Source organism: Delphinus delphis, chromosome 2 (assembly GCF_949987515.2).
Source record: "Delphinus delphis chromosome 2, mDelDel1.2, whole genome shotgun sequence".
Lineage (NCBI taxonomy): Eukaryota > Metazoa > Chordata > Mammalia > Artiodactyla > Delphinidae > Delphinus > Delphinus delphis.
In genome coordinates this window covers 88,034,781-88,061,834 of record NC_082684.1, presented here as the reverse complement: position 1 = coordinate 88,061,834, position 27,054 = coordinate 88,034,781, and the positions used below count along the sequence as shown (strand labels likewise).

The 27,054-nt window shown below is 37.7% G+C and overlaps 1 protein-coding gene across 1 annotated transcript in view; it reads left to right on the top strand.

Moving 5' to 3' along the window:
* Nucleotides 1-27,054, top strand: part of SPG11 (SPG11 vesicle trafficking associated, spatacsin) — a 94,771-nt gene that overhangs the window by 5,101 nt on the left and 62,616 nt on the right. The window contains exons 4-18 of the mRNA XM_060005152.1: nt 304-505; nt 4,950-5,087; nt 5,275-5,723; nt 7,236-7,381; nt 12,117-12,249; nt 14,115-14,270; nt 14,686-14,861; nt 16,524-16,700; nt 17,573-17,644; nt 17,949-18,076; nt 18,396-18,577; nt 19,247-19,460; nt 23,081-23,284; nt 24,620-24,726; nt 26,568-26,713. Coding sequence (XP_059861135.1) covers nt 304-505; nt 4,950-5,087; nt 5,275-5,723; nt 7,236-7,381; nt 12,117-12,249; nt 14,115-14,270; nt 14,686-14,861; nt 16,524-16,700; nt 17,573-17,644; nt 17,949-18,076; nt 18,396-18,577; nt 19,247-19,460; nt 23,081-23,284; nt 24,620-24,726; nt 26,568-26,713 — 2,630 coding nt within the window. The remainder of the gene's footprint in view (nt 1-303; nt 506-4,949; nt 5,088-5,274; nt 5,724-7,235; nt 7,382-12,116; nt 12,250-14,114; nt 14,271-14,685; nt 14,862-16,523; nt 16,701-17,572; nt 17,645-17,948; nt 18,077-18,395; nt 18,578-19,246; nt 19,461-23,080; nt 23,285-24,619; nt 24,727-26,567; nt 26,714-27,054) is intronic.

Genomic DNA, 27,054 nt, shown 5'->3' with positions numbered 1-27,054 from the left:
CGCGTTGTTTCTTTTGGACAGCACTGTTGTAGAACACTAGTGGAAAATATTATTGTTGTCTCAGGGCCTGGCACAGAGTGGAGATTCAGCAAGTATTGTTGAGTGAACTCTCTATCAGGTTGTTTATTGGTTCCCCAACTTCATAGTCACCTGGTTAATATGATGGGATTTTTAGTGTCCGTCTTCCTTCTATTATTATTCCTACAAGGTTGGAGCAGTGAAGTCTATAACTCTTATTTCGTCCTGTGTTTTAAATGATTAGGCATACTTAAGACTGACGTTTTCTTTAACTCTAACTCGAAGACATTTTTGACACTGTGGATGGTAGACATGTAGCTCATGTGGATTTGGCACTTCCTCAAGAAGATATGTATAATGAGCAGCAACAAGAGCCAGCCAAGAGTTCTTCCTTTACTTCATTGAAAGTGTCTCAAGACCTAGATGTTGTAGTGATTGTCAGCTCCTCCAACACTGCAATTGCTCTTAACTTAAATTTGTATTTCAGGTATGTAGATTACTTCCTTCTCTGATTTCAGGTAAATAATTAGAGCCATAAGAGGTTAAAAATGTACTTGTTAGCTTCTTTTTATTCTTTTAACCAGTTTTTTTCCCTCTATTTGCTTGATCACGTTCTAGCTACTACCTAGTGAGCTTATTACTATATAAAAGTATGTACAAGTGACCACTGGCTACCTTTTTATTTCTGGATACATATCCAAGTTTGATTTTGCTTTATGTTTATTATTATTATATACGGCTTATATCATCATAAATGAAAAGTAACCAAGCACAATTTTAAAAGCCCTTAGCTATTATACGTTATCTACTCACTTCTTCTCAATACTAGAGTAGAAGAAAAATGGGATTTACCCTGTGTTAGAATTGTGTCTTACGTGGGTTAGGGTCCTGGCTGCCTAGGGGATCACTTTTCACTTAAGGACTTTGACAAGATGTATTAACTGTGCTTTCTCCATTTTAGGATTTCCTCAGGTGTTTCCTTTTGAGGACCCACACACTTCCTAAATATATTAGTGAAAATTGAGTATTTCTTTGTGTAGCTTTTTGATTTAGAAATTCTAATTGCTTCTGATTTTATAATGTTTGAAAGGAATATGTGTGTATGTGAATATGCATACACACACACACACACACACACAGCACCCTGTTTATTGAAGCTTGCAAGTAGGGTAATCCACATTTATGACTTTCAGTATTAAGAGACATTTCAAACCATTAGGATTTTTGGTCCTAACTTAATATGAATGAAATAAATATATCCTTGAATAATTGGGAATGCACTTTGATGGGTTTATTGCTCATTGTCTGGATTACAAAAAAGGGTTAATTTCATCTTCACATATCAGCCAGAACTTCTTACTACTGTGAGTTTTTCATTTGTTTTCAATGGCCTTTTAATACTTTTTTTTTTTAATCTTTGAGCAGGGATGATTTTCACATTTTCAGACTGTGTGCTTGTGTATCAGTAGGCCATTTTCACTGACTAAAATATATCCTGTATGTGTAGAGTTACCTTCTAATCAACTTCCTTGGAAAATAATTTGACAGGTGAGGGGGAAGGAACGCCCACTCAGCTACTCTGATCCTTGAGTGTAGGGTTCTGTTCCTCCAGATGTTTTGGCAACACCCCAAGAGAAGAGCACTGAAGTGGGCACCAGGCACATCCCTTTGAACAAATTTCGTTGAACTCAGCCACTGTAACATCAGCCAGTGAAGAGCTGCTGTTCTGTTCCCTATAGTCAATTTAGGGATCTGTCCTGTCCAACTAAATGAGTGATCGCTGTTTGTTAATTATTTACATGAGTGCTCTTTAATTAGTATAATTTCTTGAGGAAGTTGACTGCATGTTTATTTTCTAAGTGTACTCTGAAATCTAACTGTTTTTTTTTACCATTCCTGCCTCCTGACCCTAGTTGTTCTTTCCTGCTATACAAAAAGTCAGCCACCCCTTTTCATTTTATCAAGTTCTATTCATGCTTTGAGATCCACTTCTTTAATGAAGTCATTCCTTACGAAAATCCCTTCCACTTGTAAATTTCTACTCATTTAATAATTTTTCTCTCCTTTGGACTTCTGTAGCACTTTTGCTTTGAACTACAGTTTAGCACTTAATTGTGTATAGTCTTGTATTATTTCTCTAATTTTTTGTGTTTCCTACAGAGTTTGTAAGCTCCATGTAAGCTCCTCATGGTTTGTTCATTCAATTCACTGTCAATGACTTTTCCTTCCAGTTTACCTTAGCTGTCCATTCCCATAGTCATACCCTGGGCTTTGTCATTATATGAAACAGCTCCTCCCGCAAATCACTCTTCTACACATCCCACTCTGAGCACGACTTGCCAGACTGTACAGCTTGCTTACTCAAGTACCCCCCCCCACTTCTCTTATCTGACCTCACTGGAATTTCTAATATGCTGACTTCCCAAGTGAAGACAGGAGCCCCGTCTGTCTTCACTGCCCTCCCTTTACAGCATAGATTCTGTGACCTGTCATTTCAGTCACTTTCTTGAATGAGCCCTAAACTCTTGTTCCTGCCCTGTGATAGCACTTGATCTGACAAATCTTTTTTTTTATTCTCTCTTCTCGTTCCCTGCACTCAAGCAACTGAGCACTTGTGAGAAAACCACAGAGGAAAATTGATACCACTATAAGTTCACATTCACTGTCTTCTGTGGTCTCTCATGTTGCCTGGAAATTTTACAATGACTTTTCATGAGTCCATTCTTCTTTTTTTTTTTTTTTTGCGGTACGCGGGCCTCTCACCGTTGTGGCCTCTCCCGTTGCGGAGCACAGGCTCCGGACGCGCAGGCCCAGTGGCCATGGCTCACGGGCCCAGCCGCTGCGTGGCATGTGGGATCTTCCCGGACCGGGGCACGAACCTGTGTCCCCTGCATCGGCAGGCGGACTCTCAACCATTGCGCCACCAGGGAAGCCCATGGGTCCATTCTTTACAACGTTTTAAACCTCCATTTTCCTCAAACCTTTATTCATCTCTTTACCCCCAACTGTTCTTGGATGACTTTACCTCCAACTTTATAAAGGAAGTAGAACCCATCTAATGGGCGCTCCTTCAGTTTCTCACATTAAATTGCAAACCCACTTTCCTGCACTCGTCTTCTCCATCTTCTGTCCTGTTACAATGGAGAGATTCCCTCCTCCTATGAAGGCCAGTCCTTCTGTGTGTACTCTGGACCCCATTCTTTCCCTCCTTCTCAGGGACCGTTTTCTGTTTCCTCTCTTTTCTAGATCTCTAGCCTCTTTTAAGTATTAGATCCACATCCAGCTAATCACGGTCCTAGCCATTCTAGCTCCTGAGTGTGTCTTGAATCTGCCCACTTGTCTTAACTCCTCTGTCATCACTGTGATCTATTCTGCTATCATCGCTTACCTGAACTAGCTTACCAGCCTCGTAATTGGTCTCCCCATATCTGTTCTTCCCCCCTCAAATCCATCATCTACGGAGTAGCCAGAGTGGTGGTGTTACAATGCATGTCTTATCAGAGTATAGCCAGGTATGAACATCTGGGGCAGGGTATGTCTTTTGTTGGTGCGGGAACTACCTTCTCCATGGATCATGTTTTCTCACTGTCACCCTGCCTTCTCTAACAACATCTCCTTGACAAATGTATATCAAGCTGTTACCTTCAAATTGTTGAAAGGGTTAATAATTTAAGTGTTCAGGGGGTTTACATGCATCCCATTCTCCCCACAGCTACTCTTCTGTGTCTGATCATATGGCTTCTCTGCATAAAACCCTTATTTAGCTTCTTCCCGCGCCCCCCTCACCCCAAGATAGAAGCTAAGAGTCCTTAGTAGCCCATAAAACCTGACCCCATCTGGCTCTTGCCAGGCTCTCTAGCCTCATCTCACACCACCTTGCTTCTCATTCACTATGCTTTAACCACCGTAGCCTTCTTTGTGCTTCTGCAGCGTGACAGCCCTCTTTCCACATATACTCTCCATCCACACCTGCACTCATACTTTGCTTTCCTAACTTTTATGTATTCCCAGGGTCTCAGCCCAAGTCTTAATTTGTGGTGATGGTATGGTGAGTGATTAAAAACCTGGGCTTATGGTCACATTCACCTGGTTCACATTAAGCTCCATTGTTTGAACCTTACTTTCTGTATGTACAAAACTGGCTTCTATTTACCTCATAGGGTTGTTGAGAGGCTCGAATACCTTAGTTTAGGTAAAGTTTTTAGCACAGCATCTACAATGTAGCAGATAATCCATGCTTTTATCTCTACATAAAGCTAACTTCCCTTAAGGGTCAAATTTTTTTTAATTGACATAAACATTATATTAGTTTCATATATACAACATATATGTGTGTATATTGTGAAATGATCACCACAATCAATCTAGTTGACATCTACACACATAGTTACAGGTGGGTCAAATTTTTAAGGTTGACTTTATCAATCTGCCTTAAGCAATGGAGGTAAGGAGTCTGGGTCAGGGAAACTTATTGTCTATACTCTTTCTACTCTGTAACACCTCCATCCCATACCCCCTTCCATTTTTTAAAAAATATATATTTATTTTATTTTTGGCTGCGTTTGGGTCTTAGTTGCAGCGTGCAGGCTTCTCTCTAGTTGTGGTGCACAGGCTCCAGCACACGTAGGCTCTGTAGTTGTGGCGCTCAGGCTCCAGAGTGCATGGGCTCTGTAGTTGCAGCATGCAGGCTCTCTAGTTGTGGCGTGCAGGCTTAGTCGCCCCGCAATATGTGGGATCATAGTTCCCTGACCAGGGATCAAACCCGCATCCCCTGCATTGGAAGGTGGATTCTTAACCACTGGACCACCAGGGAAGTTCCCACCCCCACCCCCACCCCCACCGCCCTTCCATTTTTAACAGGAGCAATAATAACACAGATTTTGTTTGATCATCATTTTTTTTTTACCATGACTATTGTTTTTAAAACATAGGCAATACCCAGGACACCTACTATGTGAAAGAACACTAGAAGACATTCCTATTGAAGGCCCTAAGGGGATAGATGAAGATGATCCTGTTAATTCTGACTACAACATGAAACTGACCAAGTTTTCCTTCCAAGTTGATCGGTACAGAAACCTCCTTTTTGGATTTACTTTATTATTTCCATTTTTTGTCATGCTGACACTGTACCTTTTCACTAAAAGTCTTTACAGAGGTAGACACTTTTATTTTCCTAATTGCATCTTTGCTTGATTTACTGCTTTACTTTGTGCCTTTCACTGTCACAGATGTAAGTTCTGCCCTATCTTCCAGGTCTTGGAAAGCCCAGCTGTCATCACTGAATGAAACAATAAAGAACTCCAAGCTGGAAGGTACCTGTTGTGCTCCGTGGTTCCAGGATATTTTGCATTTGGAGCCCCCTGAATCTGGTAACCACAGTACCAGTGTGCCAAACTGGGCCTTCACTCCACAGGATGTAATGTGCAGCCAGTATAGTTTTCCACAGAAAGGTCCTGTCAAGACCAGTGATTCAGGAAGATCATGGAAAAGAATACACATCAGTGAACAGGAGGAACCCCTTGAGCTTACATGTATGTCTGTGACAGGCTTCACTGCGCTGTTTACTTGGGCAGTTGAAAGGACGGGCTGTACCATTGTCCTGTGGGATTTGGAGACCCAGAGCATGCAGCGTTTTTCGCTGGGCAAGAAGTGTATTCCTGTAGACAGTGGTGGAGACCAGCAACTGTGCCTTGTTTTGACAGGTGAGAATGTCTTGTATCAGGTTGAAATCCATGCTGAGAGGTGCTCTCTTATCTGTTTTACTTCTGCCCGGGTGGTGGTGGTGCCTACTCCTCTAAGCCTAGGCTTTGATGGAGAAAATTTGGTGTTACTCTCAGTAATGTTGTCTCATGTGTTTTTTTTGTTTTTTGTTTTTTTTGTGGTACGCGAGCCTCTCACTGTTGTGGCCTCTCCCGTTGTGGAGCACAGGCTCCGGACGTGCAGGCTCAGCGGCCATGGCTCACGGGCCCAGCCACTCCGCAGCATGTGGGATCTTCCCAGACCGGGGCATGAACCCGTGTCCTCTGCATCGGCAGACGGACTCTCAACCACTGCGCCACCAGAGAAGCCCATGTGTTTGATTTTTAATTAAGGTTATTTCTGCTCAGCTAAATGCTAGGACTGAGTCAGGAAGAGTTTAAGAGTAAGAAAGGTTGGTTTTAACCCAGCGAGTCATTCATGAGACTTCAGTCTGTACAGGCAAAGGATGCAAGCTGTTTGCTCGTGGGCCATGCATGAACTCAGATTCATTTTGTTTGGCCTACACTACCTAGGCTTTTTTTTTTTTTTTTTTTTGGCAGTACGTGGGCCTCTCACTGTTGTGGCCTCTCCTGTTGTGGAGCACAGGCTCCGGACGCGCAGGCTCAGCAGCCATGGCTCACGGGCCCAGCCGCTCCGTGGCACGTGGGATCTTCCCGGACCGGGGCACGAACCCGCGTCCCCTGCATCGGCAGGCGGACTCTCAACCACTACGCCACCAGAGAAGCCCTAGGCTTTTTAAAAAAGATTCTATTTATTATAAACATGTAAAATTAGAGGGTTTCACACGAAATCTGGAATTTCAGTTGTTACTGAAAAATTAAAAGCTCTGCCACACTGCCCCTCATCCCTCATAGTAATTTATGGATTGGAGCCAAATTTCAGTGCTCTCAGATGGGTTAGTTTCTTTCAGGTTAGGTTTTCTTGCACTTCTTCTCCCCACCTGTTTGGTCCCATAGGCATTTGGGTTTGGTGTGTCAGATATACATTGATTCAGCATTTATGCCATAACCTCCTATAAAACTACTGAGTGTTCTCATTGAACTAACCATGTGTTTCTTCTTCAGTATCTCAGTTTTGGTAATCATGTATTTCTTTGTGTCAAGAGCATGCTATTAATTGTTTTATTTTAGTAAACCAGAAATGTGACATCTCGGTAAATAGTTAAAGGTTCCAGGTATTGATTGTGCAATATAGTACAATGTAGAAAAGAGAGATTCAATGTTATTTCATAGGATGCATTGTTCTTATGAGCATTTGTCTTGCAGTTACTGTTTTAAAAAATAACATTCTTTGAAAAATTATGATGAATTTATTACTTAAGGGCATTAGTTACTAGTACCCAATAAATCTGTTTGTAATTACAGTGCTAAAGTATTGAGTAATTAGAAATTCCTGTCATAATCCTGAAACCTAACTCCTAATAATTTATTAAAGCTAACTTTTTTTTCTTACAGAAGATGGACTCTCCCTGATTTTGTTTGGTTTGACTCAAGAGGAATTTTTAAATAGGCTAATGATCCATGGAAGTGCCAGCACTGTGGACTCTCTTTGCCATCTCAATGGTTGGGGGAGGTGCTCCATCCCCATACATGCGCTAGAGGTAACAGAATTAAATGTGTGTAGAACTTTGCTTGGTTATTTTCTGTCATCTACCCTTACTTGACTAACAATTTCGGAGATTCATTTAACCTAGCGGCAAAGGATCTGTGGCCTCTACCCATCCATTTGCTTAGTTTTGGCTGTTTTGTTACTCTAATTTTGCTTAGCAGTTTACCCTTTTTGGCTTTAAAAGATAAAAGATTATAATAAACACTATTTAAGAAAAAAAAGTTACAAGAGTTGGAGGCAATAATAAGCTGATGAGAATAAATGAAGTGGAAACAAGCTATGGAAAGCTCGAGCAGGAGTGATCTCTTATTCCTACTCTATAGCCCCCAATCCTCTAATCCAGCTGTGGTAGTGACATACCTGAATTTATGTAGCATTTTATAGTTCACAAACAGTCTTTTTTATGCATTCTCTAAATTGTGCTAAAATAACCACATGGGACGGGTTGGGTAGTTTTTATTCATTTCATTTTACAGATGAAAAACGTAAGGCTCAGAAGGGTTGAGTGAGTGGCCCATAGCCATACTAATAAGGCAGGGTCTAAAATCAAAATCAGGGCACTTTCTACTGTACCACACAGCCCAGCAAGGTCGAAAACTGGAAAATGTTATGTACCAGACTGTTTTTTTAGTGGCAGCTTTATTGAGATATAATTTACATACCATAAAATTCACCTATCTAATGTACAATTCAGTGGGTTTTAGTATATTCAGAGTTATACAACGATCCTGTCTAATTCCATAACATTTTCATCACACCAAAGAGAAACAGCATACCCATTGGCAATCACTCCCAATTCCTCACAAACCCTAATTTCCAAACAGTTAATCTCGTTTCTGTCTCTGGATTTGCCTATTCTGACAATTTCATATAAATGGAATTATAAAAAATGTGGCCTTTCATGACTGGCTTCTTTCATTTGGCATGTTTTCAAGGCTCATCCATGTAGCATGTGTCAGTACTTCATTCATTTTTATGGCTGAATAACATTCCATTATGTGGATAAAGCAGATGTTTTTTATCCATTCATCAGTCGATGGACACTTAGGTGGTTTTTCCTTTTTGGCTGTTAGGAATTATCCTGCTATGAAAGGTGGTGTACTAGTTTTTGTGTCGTCATGTGTGTTTATTTCTCTTGGGTGTACACCTGGCAGTGGAATTATGAAGTCATTTAACTTTCTGAAGAACCACCAAACTGTTTTCACAGTTTCACAGTGGTTACACTATTTTACATTCCCACCAGCAATGTATGGGAGTTCCTGTAGCTCTCCATTCTCACCAAAACTTGTTATTGTCCAATTTTTTATTATCATAGCCATCCTACTAGCTCTGAAGTCAAAGTGAAGTGGTATCTCATTGTGGTTTTGACTTGCATTTCCTAATGACTAATGTGTTGAACATGTTTTCAAATGTTTATTGGCCATGTGTGTATCTCTTTGGAGAAATGTCTACTTAAATCCTTTGTTCATTTTGTAATTGAGTTATTTGTTTTTATTTTTGAATTCTAAGAGTTCTTTCTATATTCTAGACCTTTATGAGATATATGATTTGTAAATATTTTCTTCTGTTCTGTGTGTGGGTTGTCTTTTCACCTTCTTGATGGTGTCCTTTGAAACACAAAAGTTTTTAATTTTGATGAAGTTAGTTTACCTTTTTTTTTGTTTTTTGGGGTTTTTTTTTTTTTGGTCACTTGGGCTTTTGGTGTCATATCTAAGAAATGAGTGCCTATTCTGAGGTCATGAAGATTTACTCTTATAAGAGTTTTATAGTTTTAGCTCTTACGTTTAGGTCTTTGATGCATTTTGATTAATTTTTATGTATGGTCAGTAGAAGGGACCCAACCATTTTTTGTCATGCTGACACTGTACCTTTTCACTAAAAGTCTTTACAGAGGTAGACACTTTTATTTTCCTAATTGCATCTTTGCTTGATTTACTGCTTTACTTTGTGCTGGACAAATGGTCCAGCACCATTTGTTGAAAAACTTACCTTTATATACTAGAAAATATTTATTGTAGAAAATTTGAGAATAGGAGAAAAAAGAAAATTAGTCTCTTACAAATATATTATTCGGAAGGAATAGTGTTTACTCTTAGGTTATTTCCTATAGTTATTTTTCCTAAATATTAATGTTAATAGTCAGATGCTAGCTCATTAATTTTCTTATCTATAGATAAATATTGTTTATTATTTCCAGTTTATGGGTGAGGGAACACAGAGAGGTTGTGAATTCTAATACAGATATACTTGGACACTGAGCAATAGCACCAGGGTTTGAACCCAGGCAGTGTGACTGTAAAGCCTCTGTCTTTATACATAGTGTGTCCGTGTAGTGAGTTTAATTAGGATGATGTGGTATTACAGCATTGTTTTGGCCTTAGTCTCCCCCCACATACAAACGAGTGAATTTGTTGAGACTCAGGTATAGCCTAGTAAGTACTCAGTTTCATAAATGTTCCATGTGTGTGAAAATTGAATGTGCACTTTCCAGTTGTCACAGTGGTACTTCAGTCAGAAGTAGTTAGAATTTTCATACTTTCCTCAGTTTCTCTTAACCTCTCTTAACTCATGTCTTTGGATAATTCCTTTATATCACTCTTTCAGCTCATTACTTCTCTTTTCAGCTATATCTAATCTGGTATTAAATACATCCACTGAGTATCTGGTTTCAATTTTTATTTTTTTAATTTCTAGAATTACTATTTGGCCATTATTTTTAAATGTGTTATTTTGAAATTTTTCAAATTTATAGAAAAATTATAAAAATAATAAAATGAGCATCCATTTACCTCTCCCATTTACCGACTGTTAACATTTTGCCACATTTGTTTTAGCTGTATGTGTACTTCTTATTTTTGCTGAACTATTTGAAAGTTGCAAACTTTGTAACTTTTCATTCTAAGTACTTTAACATATATCTCCTAAGAGCAATAATATTCTTATTTAACCATACATAGTATAGTTTTTCCTTTCACTACCTAGTGCAAAGGTGTGGTTTGTTTATGGTCTCCCTCTGGTGGAGTAATTTTTCTAGTTCATCTTCTTTTGGCGATTGTCACTGTGCATAGACCCTAGGTTTATCCTCTTTCTTCTTCCTTCACACATAACTTTCACCAATACCTCTCACCTAGCCTGCCTGGCCTAGCACCCAGAACTTCAGCCCATTGATTCTCAGTGTGGTCCCCAGACCAGCAGCATTACCATCTCCAGCAGATTTATTAGAAATGTAAATTTTCAGGCCCCAACCCAGACTTAGGGAATCAGAATCTCTGGGGAATGGGCTCAGCAATCCACATGTTAACAAGCTCTCCAGGTGATTCTTAGGCACAGTGCTTTAGGCTAGGCATGGGAAACTTTTTCTGTCAAGGACCAGAGAATAAATATTTTAGGCTTTCCAGGAAGATTTCTGTTACAAATACTCAGATATGCCATTATAGCCATTGACAATAGGTAAATGAATGGATGTGGCCGTGTTCCCATAAAACTTCATTTACAAAGACAGACAGGAGTTGAATTTGGTTGGTGGGCCCTGTTTTTCAGCCCCTGCTTTATTTAGGTCGTCAGAGATTTGTTTATACTCTCTGAGGATTTTTCTCTTTCTTTCCAGTTCAACTGAGCGTTTAAAGGTATATTTTATAAACACACACACGTAATTGACCCTTGAACAACATGGGTTTGAGCTGCGCAGGTCCGCTTGTATGATGACTTGTTTTCAATAGTGAGTACTACAGTACTGCACAATCCAAGGTTGGTTGAATACATGGATGTGGAACCTCTGATTCAGAGTGATGACTGTAGAGTTATACATGGGTTTTTCACTGCACGGGAGGATCAGCGTCCCTAACTCCTGAGTTGTTCAAGGGTCAACTGTATATATATTTTTAAATCTGTGATTTTTACGTGTTCTTTATAGAAAACTTTCCTCAGATGCTTACTTTAGAAATGGGAGTCTGTATTTAGCCTGCTTTTTCAGTTTAACTTTTTATCATACTGCTTTAACATTTTAATTAAAATAGACGATAACTGTGAGGGTGATCCCTGAGTACCTAGCTTTGAATGGTGTTAGAATTACAGAATGGTAGAACTAAAGCAGAACTGAAGTTCAGAAAGGTTACAGAGACTTGCCCCAAGTCATATGGTCATTGTCAGAATCCTCCCTAGAACTCAGGTACTCTTGCAAGATAAAGATAGCCTTGTGGGGACTTCCCTGGTGGTCCAGTGGTAAAGAACCTGCCTTCTAATGCAGAGGACGCGGATTCGATCCCTGGTCAGGGAACTAAGATCCCACATGCTGCAGGGCAACTAAGCCCGCACGCCACAACTACTGAGCTCACGTGCCTCAACTAGAGAGCCTGCGTGCCACAAACTACAGAGCCCACGTGCTCTAGAACCTGCACACCACAGCTACAGAGCCCACGCACCCTGGAGCCTGCGCACCACAACTAGAGAGAGAAAACCCGCATGCCCCAACTAGAGAGAAGGCTGTGCGCTGCAACGAAGAGCCTGTGCGCCGCGATGAAAGATTCTGCATGCCTCAGTGAAGATCCCACGTGCTGCAACTAAAGACCTGATGCAGCCAAAAATAAATAAATAAATAAACATAAATCTTAAAAAAAAAAGATAGCCTGTGTCTCTTTGTGTTAGTACATTAAGTTGTAAAGTTTAAAAAATCTGTATCCCAATTTTTTTTCCTATTGTAATTTTTTTCTGATTTTCTCCCACCTCAGGCAGGAATAGAAAATCGTCAGCTGGACACAGTAGATTTCTTTTTGAAGAGCAAGGAAAATCTTTTGAGTCCATCCTCAAAATCTTCTGTACCTGATCAGTTTGATCACTTTCCATCCCATTTATATTTAAAACGTAAGTAGTGTAGAGACTTCTACATTTGTATTTATCATCTTTCCTTTTTAATCACTTTCAAATTATCGTTGTGTTTTCTGATGACTTATTTATTTGCCAGGAGTCAGTCATAACATTTTATTTACTTTCTGGAATCTTGAGATAGTTGTGAGAATCTATAAATGTTCTTATCATATGCGTTGATTATTCATATCCTGTACTGTGCTTTGTATCTTTGGTATGCAAAGAAGAGATGATCTTTCAAATTCAAGAGCATTTTATTCAAAAGAGAATAAACTTCATTTGCAAAAATTTCCAGCTCTTGCAGTTGTCTGAGATATTGATGTATAGTGGCAGTGCAGCTGGCTGAGTTGGGGACTGGGACTTGTTATAAGACTTCTCAGCCTGACTCTTCTGCTTTTTTGCTACATTAGCAACACTTCTTTTCAAGACTTTGGCTTTCATTTTTAATAAACGGGAGCTCTGCTTTTCTTCTTGGACCAGGTAGTCATGCAAATCCTCTCTTTAGAGGACAGGGTAATAAAGTGTGTTTTCCCTTGTACATAAAGTTTTATAATCTGCTTTTTTTTTTTTTCACTTGATAATATGTTACAGACATCTTTCTTGATAATGATAGATACACCTATTATCTATGGTGGCATAGAATTTCATTGTATGGGCTGTACCATAATTTACCCAACCAAACTCCTATTACACATTAGGTTGATTCTAATTTTTACTATTATTGGCAATGTGCTATAAATGCTGTGTGTTTGTGTGATTTCACATATGTACAATTATTGGGATTAATTTCTAGATGTGGAATTCACAGGTCAAAGAGACACACAATTTACATTCTTAAATTTTTTTTATAAATTATCCTCCAGAAAAGTTTCACCAATTTGTACTCTTAAGTGGAGAAAATGACAACCTACTTTTTCTATCAATTTAACGTTAGTCCTTACTGACAATGTGGATTAGAAATTTTATTTTTTAAAAACATTCTCTTTTGTTTTGCCTGCAGAGTTTGGTCTCCTCCCTCTTGAATTGCTAACTTTTTTATGCTCCATTGTTTTTTTTAAGCCTGCTTGAATTTATAGAGAAAGGCCTGGTTTGTGGTGTTGAGGGGGACTCCATCAATGATTATATGGTCATTACTCACTTCTGCTGTTGGGTGGTCGGTGATTACTCCTTATTCCACTCTCAGCTGCACTGCTTTTCCTTAAAGAGTGGGGATGGATCTGGAAACAAGAAGCATAGGACTAACTTTACCTGCTTTCTCAGGGTAAAATCCATGTTTCCCATCATTCTCACACAGGTACAATTCTAGAGGTGGGGCCAATGCTAAGATAAACAGGAATCATTTTATTTATTTGAAGCTGGCAAATAGAGGATTCAGGGGCCTTGCTTTCACCTGTGTGTTTAAGAGAATGGTTTTGGAATCAGACAGGCTTAAATTCAAATTTTGTCTGTACTTTCAAATTAGCTTGGACAAGTTATTTATCCTCGCTAAACCTCAGTTTCCTCATCTGTGGAAAGGGGGCTATAACACCTACCTCTCAGGTTGTTAAATGGAATAAATGAGATAGCATTTATAAAACACCAACTACGGTACTTAAAATATAGTAGTTGGGCAGCAAAATCGTAGTTACTAGTCGTACCGGTAAATGATGACTAGTAGTAAGTAGAGTAAGTAGCTAAAGTAGAGTAAGTAGCTAAAGTTTGCAAGTAATGAGACTTCATGAAAGTTTTGTGAGCTTTTCGAGAATAAGACATTAGTCTTTGTCTTATGTTTTAAGATATTGCAGCATGGTATTTCTGGATAGGTTAATTTTACTGGGAGTATCCTGGTGTTCTTCATGTTCCTTTCTTTGATTTTTCCTCAGATGTGGAAGAGCTGACACCAGCATTGGATTTACTTTGCTCAGCAATTAGAGAAAATGATTCTGAAACCCAGAGCAAACACTTTTCGGAACAGTTGCTTAATCTTACACTGTCTTTCCTTAACAAACAAATAAAGGAGCTTTTTATTCACAATGAAGGTAAGAACAGCAGCAAAGAAGGGGATAATTAGCCCATTCTTATGTCAGGACAGAGATATAAGTGGTCCTATTGCGTGAGAGAGCGTAAGCCGGGGAGTGCCGTTTGCTTAGGTTGGGTCAGTGTGTAACTGAGTGAGTGAATTGGGTTTTAATACTGGGAAATTTGGCAGAAAGAACTAATCATTGTGAAGAGGGTGAAAAGGGTTATATTAAAACATGGACGTACTTGTAAATAGGAGAAAGCTCAGAGATTTTTTTGTTTGACATGAAAACGCTGAGTTTGAATTTTGCCATTTTGTAAACTTCTTTATGATAGCTCAGAGTTTATTCTGTCTGTGCGCACGCACACACACACACACACACACACACACACACATTTATGTATATGAAATTGGCACGTTGGTGTTTTCCATAGGGCTAGATGAACATCTACAGAAAGGAGTGAACATTTTGACCAGCTACATTAATGAACTTCGAACCTTCATGATAAAGTTTCCTTGGAAGCTAACAGATGCTATAGATGAATATGATGTAAATGAAAATGTCCCCAAAGTAAAGGAGAGCAATATATGGGAGAAGCTCAGCATTGAGGTAAATATGAGTAATTATCACTTCTTTTATTTGCCAGACTTAGAGGATCTGAGAAAATGATAGAAGAAACAGAATTTAGAATCTGAACACTTGTGATTCAGAATCTTTGGCAAGGGTTTTAGGTTTTATAGATTTTTGGATCTCTGGGCACAACTTCAAATTTATGTCTGCAAGTTTCATTTACTTAATTCAGAACACAGATAGGCTCCCTCTTTATGCCAGATCTGCCCATTTGGATCCAGGGACAAACACCCGACCCCAAACTCATTGTGAACTGTCACTCCTTCAGTGTCTAGGGCCTGGCACTTTGGACTTATGCATTCTGCCTGACCCTTGGATAAATCAAATTGCTGCTGTTGATTCTATCTTAGGAAAATTTTATGACATTATTGCTTAGAAGTATATTCGAGTCTTATCTCAGATTCTAGTTAAGATATTTTGTAAATTAAGTTTCCTGTATTTATCAACTTGCCTTTCTTTGTACAGTGTAAGTTAATACAGCCAAACTCTGATTCTTTTTTCTGACTAGGGACTGGAAGAATTCCTCTAACCTCTTGGAGAGTGTTGGCATTGGAAAGACAAAGGCCAGAATAGCTTAACCCAGAGGATCAGAATTGATAGGGTTTGAAAGTTGATAAGGCTGAGATGCTGCCAGGTTCACAAGACTGCTCTTCCTGGGGTGGAAGGGTAGGGAAGTACCTGCTGTGACTGCATTTTCTGTCTCTTAATCATTCTCTAGCCAAAAATAACTTGATTTTCTTTCCACTCTTTAGGGCTTCCCTCTTCCCGTCTCCTTTGCAGGTTTCATTCATTTCCTGTTTTCCCCTCTTTTAATGTGCTCCATGGCTTCATCCATGGTCTTCTGTTCTTTTTACTCATATTCATTGATTTCTAATTTTGGGGGAGGTTACAGTCCACTTTGATGAAAGCAGTGGATGCTGTCTCCAAGAACATGCATATGAATACATGTTCTTTTTAAAATATGTATATCTTCCTAAAATATATATATGATTATATCACCCTTGCTTTTAAGATCCTTCAGTGGCTCTGCATAAGTTTCAGGATAAAATCCATCTCACACACACAATGCCCTTTATGATGGAGCCTTTGCTTTTCTTTCAAGTCTCGCCTGCTACTCTCTTCAGCTTTTTCTCCAGTTATATTAAGTAATTTGGAGTTCTCTGAATGCTTGATAACTGTTTCTTGCCTTTATGCCTCTGCATATAATATTCTCACTTTTTGGAACACATGTTCTTTTTTCAATAAATGTATGTAACACGTACTTGTCTTTAAAACTTTTACTTTATCAGTCATCTCTACTAGGAAACCTTTTTTTTTTTCATCTCTCTTATTTAGATGTTCCTTTTCTGGACCCTCCTCTCTGGAACCCTGGGATACCTATATCATCACCCTTATCATACAGTACTATAATCAGTCTTTATTTGCATTTCTTGTACTAGTCTAAAACCTCCTAGAGAGCAGAGTCCATCTTTTGGTCAATTCATGTCCCCTGTGCAAAGCCCCAAATCTAGTAGAAGGTTTTTGGTAAAAGTCCCTTATTGAGGTACTCAGTAAATGTATAAGTCCCATGTTGATAGTCATAATAAGGTAATAAAGAGGGACTCAAAAAGCAAATATTTTTTTTCCTTCCTTCTTTCCTAGGAAGTTATTGCCAATGCCATTTTAAACAACAAAATACCAGAGGCACAAACTTTCTTCAGGATTAACAGTCATTCTGCTCAAAGACTCGAGGAGTTGATTAGAATAGGCCTAGATTTGGTCTTTGACAATTTGAAAAAGAATAATATAAAGGAAGCCTCTGAGCTTTTGAAGAATATGGTAAGTGGCATAATCTGTTTGATCATAAAGTCTCTAATGTAAGAGAAGTTCTCTTATGTATTTAATATAATTTCTGGTTGATATAAAAATTGATTTGTATTCATAGATGTGTCACAAACTAAGAAATTTGTGTAACTTTTACTAAGAAATTATGACAGTAATACTGGGAAACATTCTTTGGTACTAAGAACTTTCTTGAAGAAATTTTTGATTGGAATTTCCATCATTTGTTCTCTGTTAGATTTGGTACTTTGGTTAGAAGGAGACAGTATTTCTCATAAAAGATTTCACACATGTCAGAGCATGCACAGGACCTCATTATTTGTTGGGGGACATTCTTTATTGTCCGTGTGACCTCTTATATCTCCATTTGAACTTTCCAATGGCTTTTACCTTTACTTTGTGTTCCATGGTTTTACTTCATTTGAGAAGGGAATGTCCTAGAGGTGGGGTTCCTGGACAAAGCTGAGATCTGGGCCTCATCTGCGTGGTTGAGGTCTTGCCCACGGTAACTTTCTGAAGTTCAGAGGAGTGAAACTATGTAAAGGTTGTTATTTACACAGACTTTTGTCTTCAAGTGAATCATCATAACAGATAGCTGTAGTTTTGGTACTATGGTAGCCTGGCATTACCCTGAATTGTTCTGTGTGCTGCCTTTCTTCTGGCAAACAAAGTGCCTTAAGGACTTTAGGGATAGGCAGTAAATATGCATGATAGATGTAGAAAATGAATGTTTACAAGAGCTGAAAAGTTGTGGAATTCTAACAAGGCGTATGTCTATACTAGACTACTTCTGTATTTAACATATATTTATGTTCAAAATAGCTCCATTACAAAATGTAAGTTTTCTTGATTTTCTATGTTTACTTCAGGGCTTTAATGTAAAAGACCAGTTGCTCAAGATATGCTTCTATACAACTGATAAAAACATACGGGACTTTTTGGTAGGTAAAGGTGAGACTAAGTAGTTTACATTTTCTAGTAAATGTTGGTGAAATTTCAAAATGAATTATTTTAATATTCAACTAATACCCAGTAAGTAAAAGTATGACAACTCTTTTGTCTTTTTAAATGATCATTTTGCATTTGTGGTAATGGAAAATTTGTGTGAATACATACATTGCCTCAAAAATTCAAAACATTATTCTTAAATGATATTTAAAATCATGACATTTGTTTTGCAAATGTTCTTGATTTTTGTGAGGTCACTGCTTTAATTACTTTTTTTAAAATTACTTTTTATTCAAGGTTGAAATTTTAAAAGAAAAAAATTATTTTTCTGAAAAAGAAAAAAGAACTATAGACTTCGTGCATCAAGTTGAGAAGTTTTATTCAGGACATTTCCAAGAAAATATGCAGATCCAGTCTTTTCCCAGGTAGTCTCATTAGCCCCCTTTTTATAACATGGGAAGAATATTGTAGACAAGGCTTAGCTTATAACTGTTAGCATGGCCTTCTTATGTGGAACTGAGCTTACATTCCTTATGAAGATAAAATTTGTATCATCTAGAAGAGACTTAGGAATTCCCTGTCATTTCAATATGTGCGTAATCAGATATATATTTTTAAGATAATAAATACAAAATTAAGAGTATTGAATTTTGTGTTCCCCAAAAGAGTAGAACTTCTTGAACAGAGAAAAAGGAATGATGCTTTTTCCTCCAAAATTAAAAAAATTTCTTATCACTCTTTTAGGTATTCGATAAAGGAACAAGATTTTTTCAAGCACAAGTCTGTTTTGGACTCATTCCTGAAATATGATCATAAAGATACAGATAAACTTAACAAGCAAGATCACAGAATTGTGTTAACTTGGGCTCAGTGGTGGAATCAACTAACACAAGAATCCATCCTTCTCCCCAGGATAAGTCCAGAAGGCAAGTGTGAAAGAGCCTAAAATCTGAGCATAGTGAATGAAGATTAAATAAGGCATTGGTATTTGAATATTTTGGTGTGTCCTCATTTTAGAATTCCTTTTGGGGAAAAAATATATTCAGTTACTTTAAAATGCAAGTCATTACATTGAGATTGAGCCCTTATTCTTGAGGTTTTTGTAAGGGATTTATAATGTGATAGCGAAAGAGAAAAGTCACGTGGTTCAGTGAATTGAGATTTCAAGGCTAAGAGTTCTCTTCCCAGCCTCAGAGTGACATTCTTTGTTTTTCCAAATAGTCTTTGGTTTCTTCCTATTTAAACTGAGGATCTGTATCATACCAGGGCTCTGGGGAATAACTAACACTGGCAAACAGTGGTAATTCATAGGGTGTCAAATTCGTGTTTATTATTACAGCCAGAGTTTTTATTTATATTAAGGAAAAGAGAAAAGAGGGCTAATATATCGATTATAAAATGAACAACACCACAAAAAAAAAAAAAATGAACACCACCACAAAAGAGGAAAATAGTAAAAGAAGCAGAGGGCCTGAATAATTCATCTGTTACATAGATATTTGTCCAGATCATCATATTTACTCAATTAGTGTTGAGCTTTGTGTCAATAATCATCATTCATTGCTATTTTAAAATGTATTTTCTTCTTAATGTAGAATACAAATCATATTCTCCCGAAGCCCTCTGGAGATACCTCACAGCTCGCCATGATTGGTTCAGCATTACCTTGTGGATTGGAGAATTTCAGACCCAGAATAGATTTGCCTCACTTCAGCAGAACAAATGGCCCCCTCTGACTGTGGACGTTGTTGATCAGAATACTCGCTGCAACAACTACATGAGGAATGAAATTTTAGATACGCTGGCCAGGTACTGTAAACTGTGGGGATGTGTAAAAGGAAGAACAATAAAATACAGTGGTGCAACTTTTCCTCTGAAATGCCATAAATCCAATGCAACATTGTTTCATAATATTGATATTTTAAAATTGAAAGGGCATTATTGTATATTGAGGTTTTAAAATCACATGTATTTAACATTAGGTAGTGAATAGGCTCTCAAATTCTACATGAAGGTTCTTGCCAAAACACTGTATATGCTTTGGGGTAGAAATGGTAAGCTATCCATGGGGATACAAGGACCAAGTGACAAGAGCTTGCGATGAGGATACCTTAGTATCCTATAATGTTTCCCACTCTTCTCAGTACTATCACTGCACCCGTACGCCATGTATGGCCTTGAACTAAAGAGGACAGCTCAATTAAGAAAACAGGGGAAGTATCACTTGAAGTGATAACTGAAGACTTTAAACTTTTTTTTTTAATTTATTTATTTATTTTTGGCTGTGTTGGGTCTTCGTTTTTGTGCGAGGGCTCTCTCTAGTTGCGGCAAGCGGGGGCCACTCTTCATCGCGGTGCACGGACCTTCTCACTATCGCGGCCTTTCTTGTTGCGGAGCACAGGCTCCAGGCGCGCAGGCTCGGTAGTTGTGGCTCACGGGCCCAGTTGCTCCACAGCATGTGGGATGTTCCCAGACCAGGGCTCGAACCCGTGTCCCCTGCATCGGCAGGCAGATTCTCAGCCACTGCGCCACCAGGGAGGCCCAAGACTTTAAACTTTTAATTCATTTCTAAAAATAATTGTTAGCTTGAATCATGTGAACTTGCCGTTTGTAGAGGTGAAAAATGGTTGAATATCAGCAATTTCATAGAGCTCAACCTATCTCCCTAAGCTGTCAAAATAATGAGACTTAACATATTTGTTAATTTTTAAGTTTCTTAAAATTATTTCCCATGTATTCTTTTATATTTATACTTATTGGGGAAGTATAACTGTACTGTCCTACCCAACTTAAAGATGTGGAGAGGGAGATCTAAAGAAGTTAAGAGCTTTGCCTAACCCAGTTACTTACAGGCTTCAATCATTTTACCAGTGACTTTCTAGTCACTGTTCTTTTCATTGCACTAAATCCTTTTCTTCTTGTTTGCTAAAAGTAGACTTTTGTATAACTTGTATGCTTATCAAATATTTTGCTTAATACTTGATTGTTTATAAAGATAATATGTATGTGTTTTAACATGAATTATGACAATAATGAATTAGTGAGATCTACTGTATTAACAGATTAAAGGGAAAAAATCATACCACCCTGATAGATACAGAAAAGCATTTGATAAAATTCAACATCTATTTATAATAAAACCTATTAGCAAACTAGGAATAGCTGCAAACTTCCTTAACTTTAAAGAGATGTTAACAAAAAAATCTTCCAACTAATATTATACTTAATGGTGAAACATCACAAGCATTCTCTTTAGATTTGGAACAAGACAAGCCTGCTATCAATTCTTCCCAAGTTGATCTTTAGATATAGTGCAATCTCAATGAAAATCCCAGCAATGGATTTGACAAGCTGATTATAAATGTTTATATGGAAATTCAGAGGGTCAAGAACAACCCTGAAAAAGAAGAACTTGCCCTACCAGATATTAAAACTTACTCTAAAGCTATAGCAATTAAGACAGAAGAGTGAGCATAGAAACAGACTTTTTTAAAAAAATTATTTTTATTGATTTATTTTTGGCTGCATTGGGTCTTCGTTGCTGTGCACGGGCTTTCTCTAGTTGCAGTGAGCAGGGGCTACTCTTCATTGCAGTGTGCGGGCTTCTCATTACGGTGGCTTTTCTTGTTGCGGAGCACAGGCTCTAGGCATGCGAGCTTCAGTAGTTGTGGCATGTGGGCTCAGTAGTTGTGGCTCATGGGCTCTAGAGTGCAGGCTCAGTAGTTGTGGTGCATGGCACCACATGGCATGTGGGATCTTCCCAGACCAGGGATCGAACCCGTGTCCCCTGCATTGGCAGGCAGATTCTTAACCACTGTGCCACTGGGGAAGCCCTGAAACAGACATATATGTATGCTCACCTTATATATGACAGAGGTGGCACTGCAGAACAGTCTTTTTGGAGGAAAGAATAGTCTTTTCAACAAATGGGGTTGGGATAACTAAATAGCTATATGGGGGAAATGAAATTGGACCCTCTGCCTTATATCATGCATAAAATCAATTCCAGGTAGATTTTAAAACCTAAATGTAAAATGTAAAAATTATAATGCTTTTAGACGGTAGGGAAGAATATCTTCATGACCTTGGGAGTAGGGTGGGCTTTCTAAGAGGCCTGGCAGGGCAAAGGAAGACAGCAGTTACTGAGACCAAGGGAGCTGCCTGGCAGGAGTTGTGTCTCTTAGTGGAGAATGTTAGCCAACCTGCTGTCACCTCACACAGAGAGCGCCAAGGTATCCCCATCCTCCCTTTTTCTTTAATTCTTATCTCCCCATGGGAGTCTCCCATAGGAGACGAAACCAAAACAGAAACCTGAGGACACAGGAGTCTTCTAGAGCAACCCATACAGGAGAGCCTCCAGGGACGCAGAGCAGGAGAGTAGAGCTTGGATCTGGAGGGGAAAGATACCAGCACACATAGACATTTCACAAAAGAGGAAGCACAAATGGCCAATAAACATGTGAGATGTTCTTCCTCATTTGTAATCATGGAAATGGAAATTTATTTTACCAAAAATCTAGGAACAATGACCATCAAAGTTAGAGCAGATAAGTAAAATGTAGTATAATTGTACAGTGGAACACTATATAACAATGAAAACTAAAAAACTATAGCCATAGGTATCAACATGGATAAATCACACAATGTTGAGTAGAAGAAACAAGACAATAATATATCTAAGATGTTCCCTTCTTATATAAAGTTTGAAATAGGCAAAACCAAACCTTACATTATTTGGGGTTACACACATGGGTGGTAAAACTATATGGGTGAATAAAAGTAAGGGAATAGTTATCATGAAAGTAAGGATAGTCGTTACCTCTGAGGGCAAAGCACATGTAAAGGGGGAGGAATACACAAAGGACTTCTAGGTACAGTGTTCTGTAATCTGGGTGGTGGCTATGCAGTGTTTCTCTAAACTCCACATAATATGTTCTCTATACTCCTTTAATGGTATGTATGATGTATTTAACAGTAAACTTATAAAAAATATTTAAATGCAAATTTCTATTCTTTAATGGTCTATTTAAATTATTCTGCTTTAATTTCTTAATGATTTTGTTTGGATATTTTGGTGAATTCCTCAGTGTGTAAAGCATCTAGCTTCAAGATTTAACCACTGTTGCCACACTGGATTGTACAGTTTCAGTAAAAACAAAGTAATCGAGGTGGCTTAGTTTAGGTTTTTGAAATATTTAATATAACTCGAGACTGTCATTACTACATTAAAATACTACAGTGGTGCAGAAACCTTTATTGGAAACTAGCAAAATATGTGTGTCTGAACATATTTATGGGGTAAGAATTGGCAGTATTAATTTGTAAATACTTTTAACTAGTTGAGACTACTTAACAATGGAAATGATTTGGTCTGCTCTGAATATAGCAACTTTTTAACTTGCCATCTTTTATTTAAACCTGCCCAATAGGAATGGAATTTTTCTTACATCTGAACTAGAAGACTTTGAACTCTTTCTCAAAAGACTGAACCGTATTGGGGGCGTGATGCAAGATACCCTCCCTGTTCAAAACTATAGGTCCAAAGATGGTTGGGATTTCCATTGTCACTTCATTCTCTATTGTTTGGAACACAGTCTGCAGTATCTTCTTTATGTCTTTCTTGACTATTACAAGTGAGTACTAAGAATTAACTTGTCCTTGAGCAGGCCTTCATGTTCCCTCTTTCCGTACTACTTCTGAATGTGACTTTTAGTAAAATATTAAGCATTGTCGTGAGGAATACTGATCTTTTTGAAGTAGTTCCTCCCACTCTAACATTTGGTACATCTTTTAGTTCAATACTGCATTCAACTAAATGCTTATTATGTGTTTTTTGGTGATGTTAATTCTGTAACATCTCTGTTAACCTTTTAAATAACTAGAAATTAGAAAGAAATGCTTTACAAGTTTAAAAGAGGGAGGATTCTAAAGGTTAACTTGGACTTCTTTGATATTTTCATTACCAAGCAAATGTTAAAAACTTTGAATTCATCACCACTGCAAGGTATCTTAGAAATGCTCTAAAGCTTATATTTAGATAGACAGATATCAATATATATTGATATCTAAGATCAACCTGCAGTATCGTTATCTGTGGCCTGTGTTAATTGCTATTGGGTCAGTAATAATAAAAATAGTAGTAGTCTCTAACATATGAGTGCTTACAGTGTTCTTGACACTAGGCTTAGTACTTTACATGCATTATCTCATTTAATCTTCAGAAAACCCTGTGAGGTGGTTACTTACTCCTCCATTTCACAGATGAGGAAACTGAAGCTTTGAGAGAGACTAAGTGCCCTGTTTAAGGCGTACAGCTAGTAATTGTAAAGCTAGATTTAATTATACTTATGTTTGATTCCAGAACCCACATTCATGTGCTAAGGAGAACATTTTTATTTTACTTTGTGTAGTAGAGACTAGGAAGTCAAGCAAAGGGTGTATTTCTTGTTCATATCATTAAGACTTACTTTGAACACAGAAATGTTTTCCTGAAAGCTACTGGCAAGTGAAAGTTTAAAAGCTGTATTTTTAGAGGACCTGTTATGAGCCTTAACTGCTTAGTCCCAGCTTCTCTTGTAGTTACGTAAAGGTTTTCAAAAACCTCTTAAGTTTGAAAAAGCTAAAGAGCTTTTGTTGTTAAAAAAAAAAAAAAAAAAACCAATACAGCGTATCTTCAAGTGCAAAGATATCTGGTGGTAATCTTATACAGAGCTGGTAAAATTTCATCACAGTAGGAAATACATTTTAAGTGATATTATCCCTGTCTCTAAAATTCTCTATTTCCAGATCATAAGGCATATGTAAAACACAACACAAGACTGGGATTATATTGTGTTATATTTACTTTTTAATTACAAAGTTCTTTTTTTTTTTATGCTAGTTATCCCCTGAGCAAACATGGTTGTAATTGTCTGTCTTATCCTCTATGTTAATCAGATAGTTTTTTTGTTTGTTTGTTTTATATACAGACTTAGTCCTCCAAATTGTCCCTTTTTGGAAAAAAAAGAATTACATGAAGCTCACCCTTGGTTTGAATTTTTAGTCCAGTGTCGACAAGTTTCCAGTAATTTAACAGGTATGGGTGTATTGTATTAAATAATAAAACTTGCTTTGGATAAATAACTGGTCTGTTGAATGGAATTTAAATTGCGAACTCTTTGAATAAACTGTCTAGCTGTAGACAAATATTTGACCATAATCTAGACTCAAGCTTTATTTAAAAAGCAAAAGACCAAAAATGTTAGCCTCTTGACAGTGAAGAAAACCAGACTTGGAGCAGATAGCATGTGTGGTTATGTTGGCTATCTCTTACCCTACCAGTTCATCACAGGTTCCTGCTCTTTGGTAGACTGACACCCTGTTTCCATGAGGAGGTGGTCTGTCTTCCAAATGGCTGCCCTGAATCTTTCAGTAAGGAACTCCAATTGGAGTGAAAATAAATCCATAGTATATGTGGGATTGTTGTGTCTTCTCTCGTGGAGCCAATGATGGAGAGCCTTGCTCTGGTTATAATCAGGTAGAAAAACCCTGTGACCCCTGAGGGCTTAGTGGGTGTTATCCTAGAGGTTCAGGAAAGGGGACAGGCCAAGCCACAACATACGCAAGGAGTGTCAACAGCCAATCTTTCACTTTTATGTAATGCCTGATTTCTTTCCTAATGAATAACTTTTTTCATAATGTGGGTTGAGGGGTTTTTGGTTTTGTTTTATTTTTCTGGTGATCATAAAGTAACATGTTTCATTGTTAAAAAATAATAATTAAAAAAATAGGAAGCCACAGACAACTGTCAAGATAACACCTCAATAGGTAGATAGCTTAAGTGAACAGGAAGATAGCTATCCATAGGGAACTCTTGATATGTTTTAATATATTTTGTTCTAGTTATTTTCTCTATACTTTTTTTAAACCTAGTCAATATTGTATTTCATTCATCCAACAAATATTTATTTATCCCCTACCTGTGACAGTCTGTAAGTGCTAGGGATATAACCAGAAACATCTATGTATTTGTATAGTGTGTTTTTTCATATAGTAATTATAACATAAGAATTTTCCTATGTTCTTAGAGACAATGACCATTTTATGTCTACATAATATTTCATTGTATAGAAATACTCTTATTTAATTTACTATCCTCTCATTTTTTGACATTAAGGCTGTTTTCAATTTTTCCTGTTATAAATAATAATCTTGAGTATATTTGAACATAAAATTTTTGTGCTTGTTTCAGATTATTTCCTTAGTACAGATAGGTTCCTGGATATAAAATTCCTGGGTCTGGGGTTATGTGCATTTTGAAGGTTCTTTGTTTTTTTTGTTTTTTTTTTTTTGAAGGTTCTTGATATAAGGCTAGATTGCTTTCCAGGAGGGTTACACCATTCTTTTCTGTAAGTCCCAGCTTCTGTGCACACTGACCAGCTCTGTGCTTGAGGATGAATATGTTTAAAAATCATTGCTGATTTGATAGGTGATATATGGCATCTAATTACTATTTTAATTTGCATTTCTTTATTGCTAATGAATTATATATTTTTATGTGTCAGACATTTATATTTCCTTGTTTGTAAAATGGTTATTTCTTTTGTCCATTTATCTGTTACAGTCAGTATTTTGGGCTTTTGTATTGATATGAGCTCTTTGTTGAAGGCATTAATTGTTAGGTTGTCATCTGTTGTTGATTTTTCCCCTTGTTCATTACTACCTTTCAATTTTCTTTGTTTGAATGGAAGTTTTTATTTTTATGTGGACAAATATTTCTTTTTTTTCCTTTGTGACATTTTCCCATTGCTCTTAAACTTAGAAAATCCTTCTTACTGTGGATAGAGTTAAAAATTAAGTTTCTTTCTCAGAATTATGTAATCCTTAGTTTAGTATTTCTCTCTCTCAAGGAGAAAAATGTACTCTCTTATTTTTCAGATCCCAAACTGATCTTCCAGGCTAGCCTTGCAAATGCTCAGATACTGATTCCCAGCAACCAGGCCAGTGTAAGCAGTATGCTATTGGAAGGACATACCCTCCTGGCCCTTGCTACCACAATGTATGCACCTGGGGGCGTCAGCCAGGTACAGACAGCACTTTTACCTGTTATGGCAAAATAGGACTGATTTTAAATTTAGCAGAAATATCGGTGGATTTTCTAGGTCTCAGTTGATATTAAAATATAACCACTTACAAGTATTTCATTAGATTAAAGAGCATAAAACAAGGGTGAATTTTTAAACTTTATATCGTATCCTCTTAAGTTGAAAGGAGACTGCTATAGTCAGCCCTCGATATTCGGGGGTTCTGCATCCACAGATATGGAGGGCTGACTGTACTACAGTATTTTATATGAGGGACTTGAACATCCTCGGATTTTGGCATCTGTGGGGGTCTTGGAACCAATCACCTGTGGATACCAAGG